The sequence below is a fragment of the Ursus arctos genome, unplaced genomic scaffold (assembly GCF_023065955.2).
Source record: "Ursus arctos isolate Adak ecotype North America unplaced genomic scaffold, UrsArc2.0 scaffold_18, whole genome shotgun sequence".
NCBI lineage: Eukaryota > Metazoa > Chordata > Mammalia > Carnivora > Ursidae > Ursus > Ursus arctos.
In genome coordinates, this window is record NW_026622852.1 from 10882167 (window position 1) to 10894572 (window position 12406).

The following is a 12406-nucleotide window of genomic DNA, read 5'->3' on the forward strand; positions in this document are numbered from 1 at the left end:
GTTTAGCTCTTGTTTTTGAGTGTCTTATTTTTTAAAACAAAATGAGCATTTTCTTACTACACAGTTTTGTGTCCTTCAACATCTTGCTTTTTCCCTAAACCAAGAACTATTTTCACAAGGAAGAAATAGATGATAAATGCTAAGTACCAAAAGCATCATTTAAATAAAATCTATATTACATCAATCCTATCAATAAAACAAGACAGAAACTAAACCTTGTATTCTTCTAATGTAAAAATCATCTATGATTTTCTCAAAATGTCAATTCTAGGCCCTGAATGGAGAAACAGATTATATTAAGTTTAAGACTTTGTCAAAAATCTATATTAAGTTAATAAAAATTAATTACAGCTTAAGTATCACAATAAATGGCAGAATTCTTCATATGTAATATTTCACCCTGAAATAAGAGACTTTACAAATTTCAGGTCGTGGTTTTGCTGAATTTTCCTCTCATCCTTAATTTCTCTTGCAATTTTGTATTGTTAAAACCTTGGCCCTCACACAAAAAGAAATACGGAGTACATTTCAAAGTGCATTTTCTGTGCACTTTAGAGATAGACTGAAACGGAGAAAAATTAACACTTAAATAATAATTTCAAGTCAAACAAAGAACAGGTATTGGTCAAGGCAAAACATTAGGACAATATCACAGAACAACAAGCAGGTTCTAGATTTACTGCCATCAAAATGCTACAGTGAATGGGGTTGTTAAGAGGGCAACGAATCAGTCATGCACGTATGTTTGGACAGGAAGATACCATGCATCTGCTCCAGAAAGCTCAGGCAAAAATATACACGTAGAACTGAAATACAGCACTGATGACAGAACTAAGCCTCAGAGTGGAGGCAGTAAAGTGGTACTAGATTGGGGAGTATCATCATAGGTTTTGAATAAAGAGTGCTTAGCCACGCTAACAGTTCTGTTCAAAAATGTTCAAGACCTTTGTTCCTTTCTGTAGAGTAAGAGCTATCCCAAGTGGATATTAATAACTATGTTGTGGAAACGAATGTAGAAAGATGTGGCACCGTATCTACTCCAGGCCAGTACGAGCAGGTATTGTGAAATTGGTTCCATGCTTTATTTTTCCTGGCCTCTTCCTTCTGGACCTCATGTTCCCCCAGGTCCCCTGACCACCCAGGACTTAACTTTCCACTCACCCCACTGAAATGCCCCCATCCTGAGGCAAATGAGATAATGCTTGTGAAAGTCTTCTATAAACTAAAAACGTAATACATAATTATTCCTATTATCATCTTCATCTTGTCTTCTGAGGGCCAAATTCTCTGTGCCTTCCAAGTTGACATCTCACTAAACTAAGCAATGATTGAATGCTAACCAGAGCACTCACAAGAGCAGACGGGTTATTCCACCTTCTGTCTCTCTCTACTTCCTGTCATCATACCTCTCTGCTCGCTTGCCCTGGCTAACACCTGGAGGTACCACAGGAGAATGACAGGAATGTGTGTGTTTTTATGCCAGGTTAAAGCAAGGGGGAGATGTGAGGCCCTCCACTCATCACATACCAAGCTGGCAGCCAAGGCCTTGCACACAACACAGGGTGATTCAGGGAATAAACAAGGCTGGCAGCGCCAAAAACAGTTTTTTTGTTTTTTGTTTTTTTTGAAGGGGTCAATTCTCCTGCTATTATCCCCATAAGAAATTTCAAAAATCACTTCAGATTCTACCTTCTCCAACTGTGATCTCCTTTGGCAGGAGGGAGTACTTCTTCATCGTCCAGTGTAGTCTTTTTGGATCCTGGGGTCTCCCAACATGCTGTTTTCAACATTTACCCTTCAAGGGTCATAGGAAGACAGATGGCCATAAAAACATTTCAGAGGCAAAGTACACAATGCAAAGCGACTCATGACATACTGCAAAAAATGACGAAAAAAATGCAGGGAGGTTGGGGTGGGGGTCGGCAATGGAGGCTGCAGTCCTCCAGGTAAACTTCTTAAGACCCTACCAGATCACAAGTGCCACTGATACAAACAAGAGACTCAAGCTGGAAGAACAGGTGTTGTGAAAGCCAAAACTATACCCGTGTCTGTGTGCTTTGGAATATGAGGGCTTACTGGTTATAAAAGCAGAGAGTTTACAGAGGTTACAGTTCTGATTTGGATGAAGAAGCAATAAATAGGGGACACAGACAACCAAAAAACAAAACAAAACACTAACCCTATAAATTCAGAGCAAGCAAAAGCCCTACTAAACCCAGATGGGTTTAGTAATCTCAGATTTTCACGAACACGTCACCCACCTCAAAGAGCCCTTCCTTTTAGTGGGGCTACAATCAGACTTGTTGGAGAAGCAGGAAGCCCACGTTGTAGGAAGAGGGAGCTGAATTTAAAAAGGTGCAAACAAAGCAGTGCTAGGCAACAGGCCACTTTTTCCTTGCTAGCACACACCACCGAGGCCCAGCGCCAGCCTGCTGGGACAGAGCTCCTTCTTTCCAGTTCTCTGACAAGCCTGCCAAAAGGAGCACTTTAATCAGAAGAGGGTGTGCCTGCCCGGGCCTGTGAGGGGCAGGAAAGACACCAGGTTTGCAAGGGTTCTCCCTCAGCCCGTCCTAGAGCTGGCCAGACACCAGCTTCACGTCCTCCCCCTACCTGAAGGATGTACCCCCGGACGTAGTCCCGCAGAGTCCAGCCCAGGCCGTGCAGGATGTGCAGCACCTCCTCCTGCTTCAGGACACTGAAGAGACGGTCCAGCAGGATCTTTAGCCGCACAGGCACCGCCTGCGTCCCGTACAGCATCAGGCTGCTGATGTCGAACACCACGTTGGACTGCACGATCTCCACCTGGGTGGGGTGGTATAGGTGCTGCGTGCTGAGCTTATCCAAGGCTGTGGTGGTCCCACCAAAGTTCCGGAGGTGGGTGGGAATACGGAGACAGAGGGAAAGGGCAGAGACAAAGAAAGTAGAAACAAGTTACTGGAAGTTATCAGGGCTCCATTTCTACAGATGGATCAGGACTGCAGATGTTTAAGCAAGATTTTGCAATGTAAACAGTTCTCTTCCCAACTCCTCCCTGCTTTGTCTTTTCTTTTTAATTTGGTATGTTTATAAATTGCAGACAACAGCAAATACAAAACATACTCGACTTTCGGAAAGAGAGCCACTGACAATGTTTCTAAATGACTGTGGCCAGCTCTAAAAACCTGACTAATTAATTTCCCAATTGAACTATGGCTTAGCCCAAGTTGCCATGGTGTCCCCCATGTCCCCCCCCCCACCAAAGACAGACAGACAGACAATTCCTGACTCCTGCCATAAGAGCAGGCTCAGCCTATCAGCTTTCTGAGTAAGATTCACCCCTTAGCATACTTGAATGGTTTAAAGAGGAAGAGGAGCATGCTGTTTAGACTACAGGGTTAAAAGGCCTAAGCTGAGGGAGTAAGGACTAGTATTGTAACTCGAGTTAAATTAGCCAGCAGGTATTATCCCAAGAAGCAGTTCTTCCAACTCCCCCTCTTGCTATTCACCTGTTAGTTTAATGTTCACTGGCCTGTTTCAAGAAAAAGGAATTCACATTGTAACTTGGTCACTTTTTATTAATAACTCTGACAAGGGTTTAGTATCAGATGAAAACAGGAGAAAAATGACAGACATCAAGGTTGAAGAATTTCTGTGTATTTCAGGGGCGTTACCTCAGTACAGAAAACTGAGGGTAACCATCTGCATAGTAAATACTTCAGGCCTTTTTCTCCTGATGTTTAAGAAGTTACATCTAGATCTAAAAGCCAAGATACGGTCATACATTCTAGTCCCCATCCTTATCTGAGCTCCTGGGAACCCTACTGCAGATAATGTAATTACATTTTTCCTCAGTTTCCCTACAGTGAACAATTAAGATAACATTGTCTCATCTACAAGGCTCAAAGAGATGCTGCAAAGATTAATGGGATAATGAGTGAGAGGTGCTTTGAACTCGTTAAGAGAGCACAAAAGCCTTAGATCAACTGTCAGAATTATACACAGATGACCTTCCAGAGATTAAAAAAGATAAACATGTGAGCCTGAAAGATGGTCATCTAATCTCATAAGTCAGGCAAATGGATATCAGAAAACAACCAGGCGCAAATCGTAACTACACCTGAGAGCGCCCAAGGTTTTTCCAAGTTCTAAACCACTGCCTGGCCTTTCTCAACCACTCTTCCCAGCACCTCAGCCCTCCACAGTATAGGCTACTGTACACGTGCACGCTGAGCAACTCCTGTTTGAATATGCCCGTACTGCTGCATATTAATGCAGGTAGTTAAAAGTGCATGCACACACACACTTTTTTTTTAGTATTTCAAATGTATTTTTTTCAGGGTTCCTCCTCCACTCTCGTTTCCTCCTGACTTGTGGTCACCAGAGAGTTCATGTACTCTTGATAAATTGCTTTCTTACATCCACAGTGTAAAGGCCCTTATCATTTACCCGCTGGCTTCATTCAACACATTTACTCCCAGGAATACTTTGTCAAAGAGTTCGGGTTTCCTCATACTTCATTTCTTGCAGCTGATTGGTCTGATCTTTCCTATTCCAGTGGTTAAGTCAACTTTGAATAAATAGCTTTAAAAATTAATTTAACGTTTGGGAAAGATAAGGGATTCACAAGCCTAGGGACTGAAGTCTTCTCTCACTCCACAGGGCATTTAGACCACAAAACTGTAGGAATGAGGTATTATTATCCCTGTTCTTCTTCAAGAAGAGCTTTACTACTCAGCCTTCTGATGAGTACATGGCTCTGCTTACAGAATCCAGTGACCAGGTCAGGGGAAATCTGCTCCTCTCCCCCGTTTCCCTTCATCAACCCTCCTGGCCTGCATCAAACACTTCTTCGCCAAATACACTGCCATAACCACCACAAATAGGAAACCAGGAAAGTTCAGCAGATGACACCGAATCCTGATTTCCGTCCCCATGGTTGGTACCTACAGCTGTGCATTAAGTATGTGCAGGTGTGCGTACCTATGCATTCGAGGGCTGGGTGGAAAGCTGTCACCCCTCTCCCTCCTGCTCTTCAAAAAAGGGCTGGCAGTTTAAGAAGGCAAAGAGGACTAACCTGTCGAGGCTCCAGAAACAAAGAGAAGTTGTTCAGAGAACTGAAAGAGCACAAGTGGAAAGGTAAAGCAAAAACATGTCCCTAGATATGCTTTTGAGAACAACAGCGAGTGAGAATATTGTAAGGACACTACCTGATTCCTCTTCATAAATATGCCATATGTCAAAAAGGAGATATATTGTTATAAGCCACATAAATATATGGCAGGGATCAACAACTTTTTCTGTAAAATGCCAGACAGTAAATATTTTAGGTTTGTGGGTCAAACGTTCTGTTTCACAAGCACTCACCTCTGTTGTTATAGAGGGAGAGCAGATAAGACTTAAACTAATGGGCGTGCCGGTGTTCCAATAAACGTTTATTTACATAAATAGGCACCTGGCCACATTTATACTCTGATATGGAGGATGAAAGGGTGGGCCAGATATTTAAAGAGAGTCAAGAGTAGATAAGAGAAAAAACCTGAGAGTGTGATTTAAGCAGCAATTATCTAGGAGATGAGCCACAGACAAAGGTTGAAAAATTAAACTGCCCAGCTCACAGGTGTCAACTACAAATTTCAGCATATACGTATCATCAAAGATTATGCTCTGTCAAATTTCTTGAATGTATCAAATTTTTCTGCTTTACAATTGTTGGATTATAATAAGTCACCAAGTTGTCGACGACTTTTGGGGATGTCTCCTAGGTGGACAAAGGGTAAGTGACAATTTTTTAGGTGTCCTAATAACAGTAAACTGAGTCGGCCTCGTGTCATGACTTTCCTTTATCTGATTGGGGAGGACTCAAGTCTGAGTCTTAGTGGGGTTAGGGATATGAGTTGGGCCAATGAGGATGAATAAAAGGCAGGGCAAGAATTTGTTCAGCAAAATGGAGAAAAGAGGATCACCCACCTTTAAACTTTATGGGTCTAACCATCTAAAATTGTCCTAAAATCTTAAAAAATAAATAAATAAATAAAATTGTCCTATACCAATGGTATTCCCCAAATTCCATTTTCAAATGAAATCTTAAGAAAAATTGGGTATAAAAACATATAGAAGTAAAGCTTTTCATGGTGAAGCTGGAGTGCGTGTGGATTAGAGAACTTCCAAAAATTTGTCATTCTCTTCTTCCATTCAACTTTTTAAACTGGGACCCCTATAGTTGCTGGAAGTACAGTGTAAAAAAAACACTTTTCTACACAATAAGATGATGTCAACTGTTTTGTCTGCTTTGTATCTACTCCCCTTCATTCTGGTACCGGAAACCTGATTGCCCTTTAGGGAGTCACTCTTCCTCTACACTCAGTATCAATTATTTCACAGACCAGAATTTTATGTTCCTTGAGCCAGGCCTGGAAACCAGGATACCTCATGTACAGCAACTGGTTCAAGAATGGGCAAGTGACCTAAGTCTGAACGGTGAGATTGACTCTAGGATTTTAGTTAGAACTACTGGGGGGCGCCTGGGTGGCGCAGTCGTTAAGCGTCTGCCTTCAGCTCAGGGCGTGATCCTGCCATTCTGGGATCGAGCCCCACATCAGGCTTCTCCACTAGGAGCCTGCTTCTTCCTCTCCCACTCTCCCTGCTTGTGTTCCCTCTCTCGCTGGCTGTCTCTATCTCTGTCAAATAAATAAATAAAATCTTAAAAAAAAAAAAAGAACTACTGGGAATTCTTCACTTTCCTGGAAATGTGCAGATAATATATATGCTTAAGAATGAGAATCACATGGAAGATAGGCTGCAAGATGGTCTGAGAAAGACCAAGTACTGATAATAACTGTTTGATCCAGAAGATATGGATATGGCAATGTTAAGGCCAGAATTTTCAGTTACATGAGCCAAAAAAATCTCTCCTCACTCTCTCTTTTTATGTCTGCCTGAAGTAGGATTCCATAATTTGTATCTAAAGGAGGCTTGACTAAGACAACCACTTTTGGGGGGAATTTTCCAGCTGGATACCATGGAATTTCAAGGCAGCTATCAGTGGTTTAACTACAGGTATATTAGTTCCAGGCCAAATGCTATTCACAATTTCTCCAATGACCAGAAGCAGGGTTATTCTTAACAATTTTGTATCTTATACAAATTTACAAAGGGTAATGGATACCATCAACACTATTAAATAAATGTAATTGTGTGCTGGGGGTAGGAAAAAGAAAATGACCATTTAAGTACTAACTAAAAGTCAGGCATTATTCTAGGGGGTTACAATGATCTCCTTTAATCCTTCAAAAAAATTAAAAATGCACAGTATTACTCTTATTGCCTATTCAGAGATGACAGGCTCAATGAAGCTAAGTAACTGGCCTAAGGTCACTTAGTTATTTCTTCCAAGAAAATTCTGTTTCCACCACATGTTCAGATAAACAGTCAATAAGTCTGGAAACCTGCAAGTCTTCATCATGTTGGAAGTCCCTAACTCCCAGCAATCTGGGCTTCTTGCCCATCACTCTGCTGAAGCAAGCATTTCAAAGGTCACCAACACCTGCCTTACTATGAAATCCGATAGCTTTTTCCCTTCATTATTCTCCATGATCTCTTCACAGCAGCTGACCTTATTGATCACCACTCCTCCTATAATGCTCTTCTCCTTCATTCATGCATACATTCATTTATTCACCAGCACTTAATAACTTATCACCAAGGTAGGTGCTGCATGCAGATGCAAAAGTAATTTATGTTGCGGCCTCCACCTTCAAAAGGAGACAGACGCAATCAGTATAAATGCTATAAAAGAGATTTGATAAAGTGTTGCAGAACACAAAAGAGAGGGTAAGTCTGCCAGACGAAGGCATCGTCTTGTAAGGTAGCTAGGAATTCAGCAAGGGACAAAGGAGGAGAGCAGTCCAGGTAGATGGAATGAAGGCAGGTATTCTCAAACATTACGTGCATTAGAATCATCTGAAGGGCTTACTGGAACACAGGCTGCTGGGCTACCGTCCCCAAAGTTCCTGACTGGGTCTGCGGTGGGGACCAAGGATTTGCATTTCTATTAAGTCTCCACAAAATGCTGATGCTGCTGGCCAGGGACCACACTTTTGAGAACCACTGAACTAAAAGAACAGAATATCCACAGAATGTGTAATACCTGAGGCCAAATAGTTAGAGATAAGTACAAAAGAGTCAGATGGGCAAAGTGTAAGAAGCCTTAATACTAAAGGCCAAAAGGCCAAAAGCCGTGGAAGGCTTATGATATAATTTTATTTCCTGTTAATAGGATATAGAAAACATTAGACATTTTATAAGATAAAAGTGACTTAAATTTTAGATATAAAAACTTTGACAAGGGTCCACAAGTTAAATTAAAACAATGGTTGTCAGCTTGACGGACATGGCTCGTGTTCAGCAGTAAAAGCCACTGAATAAACCTCAGCCACAGAGCCACAACCCCCATTTCTCCTTTAAAAATTGTACCCTTCCTTCTTTACAAAATAATGGTGTACTCTGACTTGACTTACACAGTGCATCGGCCCAGGACGGAAAATTCTCCTGGGTGCCAAAATAAATGAAGCTTTGTGAAAGCCTCCTTTAATTATTGATAAAAGCACCAAGAACCTGGGAAGGTTTTTTTTCCTGACTATACCTATATGGGTAAGGAGTAGCTAGAACCCGATATTTCGGTCTATGCTGGAATATTCAGAATTCAGACAGAATGTAAAATGGGACAAGAGTAATGCATTCAACTCTAGCATTCCTACCTATTTTAACAATGAATCACTCTTTAGAAAGTATCCTTGTGAGAGCAAAGCACAAGTGTCCAATACTGAAAATGGCTTTTGCCTCCCAACATATTCAAAGGCAAGCCATTCTTTTCAATTAATCCTGACATCCATCCCTAGGAGTTGGGATCATTACCTGGGAAGAAAAACCCCTGAGCCTATGACATGTCTACTCTTTTAAATTCAGTATGAATATTTTCCTGGACCTATAAACTTTGTAGGACATACTAGATAAAATGTGAATAGAAATTTTACATGATTTCTTTCAGAAACTATGTTGATGATTTAATAAGGTAGTTACAACCTATTTAATCAAATAATATCAAAATAGTTATTTCAGTTATGATTAATTATCATTTTCATCTTTTTTTTTTTTTGAGAGGAAGGGAAGGGAGGAGGGGCAGAGGGAGAGGGAGAGAAAATCTTAAGCAGGTTCCACACAGAGTGGAGCCTGACATGGGGCTTGATCTCACAACCCTGAGATCATGACCCGAGCCAAAATCAAGAGTCAGATGCTTAACTGACTGAGCCACCCAGATCCCCCTCATGTTATTTCTTAAAATATTTTGAATATTTTCCACATCCTGCTAATAAAAGTAAAATTAACATAAATTATGACCTAAATGCCAAACACTTAATTTTTAGCAGTATAACTACTTTCATTAAATATGTAAAATCAGTTTGACCATGAGATCTAGCAAAATTAATAAATGTTTTTATAATATATGACTCCTACCTAATTTGTTCCTGAAGTCCAACACTATATTGTGATACAAACATGGAACAACATTATCAAAGTAAGACCATGACTTTTAACATACTCTTCATAAAAAAACTTAGGTTTTCATTATACTACATCATTACTAATTAAGTAATAAGAAATAGCATTTCTATTGTAAACTGAGTAATTTCATTAGCTCCACATTTTATTCTAGACTGTTTTAGTTATCTACCCTATAAAATGCAGTCCACAACATATTGATTTTTTAATAATTTTTCTCAAAATGCATATTAATACATTTGAATTGAAATGTGAGTTCAATTTCTTCCAATGAAAATTAAATTAGATTTGGAAGCGTGATTTGACCATGACCACTGGTGGAAATTTTCATCAATCAAGATAGCTGAATCTGCAATGATAAAAGTACGGCTTTTCAAAAATAAAAATAAAAAGCACATTGTAGAAACTATTTGAATAAGTAATACAGTATTTTATTTTCTCAATCTTTCCTGTGTATACTAGAATAAACAATACGCTTCTAAATGAAAGACTAACAGCTAAATTTATAAGTAGACATTTAATACACCTTGTTAATGCCTTTTTCTAGAAATTGAGAAGGTGAATGACTATAACAACATCTGGGTAATAAGGTGGGTGACTTTCATTTTTTTCCTTTTAGCAAAACTAATCATTGTGTAGTTTTTGGCATACAATTTTAAATGATTTCTAAGAACTGAATGACGATGGGATAAAGTTTCTTGCCCCACCTATCCATGTGAATAGGTATCTCAGCAGTTACATCTGCAAAAATGAGAAATGATAGGGTAATTTTTCTATTTCTTACAACAAATACTATTCATTTACTGATATATGAACTAGTCTGGGAAGAAAAATTATAGTCCCATCCATTTTAATGACAAGTGTATTTCTAACAAAAATCCACTTTGTGTTTCATAAATTAGAAAATGTGTAATATTTCTATTGCTTTAGATCTTATCATCTTGATCAAGTTAAACAATAAAATTTCTATTTATAACGTATTATTTTCTTAAATTTCATTGCAGACATGGGTAAGTTGAATGATACAACACTTTCCAGTGAACACGACTGACTACATTTATAGTATTGTTATTTGGGGACAGTGAACTGGAAACGAGAATTAAAAAGATAAAATAATGACTTAAAACAATGATTTAAAACCCAATGTTAAAAAGATTGTTGTCCTTCAGATAAGGGACAGTTTCTAGGGCTAATCTCCAAGGGTTCAAATCTCAGCTCTGTCACTTACTTGCTGCAAGACCTTGGCAAGTTACTTAGTATATGAAAATGTCAGGATGGCTCTTCATTTTCAAAATTCTTTTTAGTGGCAGGCAAGCCAGTAGCTTGAAGACCACTTCCTTAATTCAAATAATGAGGAAAGAAAAACACAGAATCAAGACCAAGCTAAAAAGTGTGGGGAAGAAAACAGATGCTTAGAGTAAAAATGAGGCAGGGTTACAGGAGGACTAAGATTTTCTAGTTTGGGGATTTGGAGGGGAAATCAGTTGAGATGCAGGGGAACCATCAGGATTCCAGAGCTGCTGCCTCTCCAGCTGTTCCTCAGTGATGAGCTGCCTCTAGGAGTCCAACTACTCTTACACTACACAGGTGATTCCTAACCTACCCAAGTGCTATGCCCTCAACTCCAAACATGTACTTGACCCTTAGTGTTGAGAAAGGTAGAACTAAGGAAACTAGGCTGAAACAAACCTTTTTGTTACTGTAGTTATCTTCTGATTGGATATGTCACAGGTGCTCATTGAAAAAATGCCATAAATTCAGAGAAAACAACAATAACAACAAAACAATAATCTATAATCCCACCACCTAAAGACTGCTAATGTCCATATATTGACATAGTTGCATCTACTTTTTGCAGCCCATAATTTTATATCGTTGAGGAAGTCTACACTATGGATACAAATTCCTGTTTCATTGGTTGCTGTTCTTCTCACTCAACGTTATATACAGCAAAAACATCCAAATTATCTCAGACTACTTAGTACCCATACATTTTCCACTGCAGTTTCTCCTGGATCAATCCTTCCTCTCTGGTCTAACTTCTACCACTTTAGTACATGCTTTTAGACTCTCACAACTCCATTACTGCAAGTGACTCCCGGTGGTCTGGTCTACCTCTGTTCTCTCTGGCCTAATATAACCTAAATACAACCCATAAGTCAGTCTTCTCAAAATACTTCTTAGAATACATCCCTTCTCTCATCAAAAATTTCCAATGGTGACCCCAGCAAAACCCTCCCTTCCCCTTTACACCAACTCCTTAACCTGGGTCAGGAGACCTTGGCCAGATCAATTTACTATCCATCGTAATAATGGACGCAGGCCTCTGTGACCAAAGTGAGCTAGATGCCGCCTTTTCAAACATCCCGAGCACTTTGTATTTGGTCACTAAAAGAATATTTCTGGGCCCTATGCTAAGTTTTGCAGATTTCGTGAAGAATAAAACAGATAGGATTCAAACCCTCTTGAAGTTAATAGACTAGTGAGTAAACAGACTTAAAAAAAAAAAAACACATTAATGCACAGAATTACAAGCTGCGTATGTGACATGAGAACATAATTTAAACGGGTCACAAATGAATTGGCTTTTCCAGGCAAAGCCAATTCTGCTAGGACATGAGAGTGAGCAGCACAAGAGTACGAGATGATGCTGCAGAGATAAGGAGGGTTCCATCTGCTGAGCCACATTTAAAAAATGTTTAATTTTCAATGCTGTTCCTTAAATGCCTTTCCTCTTATTTACCTTTTGACTACATTTTTGTTCTAGCTTCAATTCAAGTTCTACTTTCTTTTTCTATGATGTCTGGAGAGGTCCCCTCATCTAAGAGCAAACTGTCTCAATAATGATGTGTGCCAATCATGTACACCC

General features: G+C 39.6%; 1 protein-coding gene across 37 annotated transcripts in view; it reads right to left on the reverse strand.

Annotated features, from left to right (window-relative positions):
* BNC2 (basonuclin zinc finger protein 2) overlaps positions 1–12406 on the reverse strand; it is a 415729-nt gene that overhangs the window by 120935 nt on the left and 282388 nt on the right. For all 37 annotated transcript variants that reach the window (XM_048223378.2, XM_048223383.2, XM_048223379.2 and 34 more), the window contains one exon: positions 2611–2846. In XM_048223378.2, coding sequence (XP_048079335.1) covers positions 2611–2846 — 236 coding nt within the window. The remainder of the gene's footprint in view (positions 1–2610; positions 2847–12406) is intronic.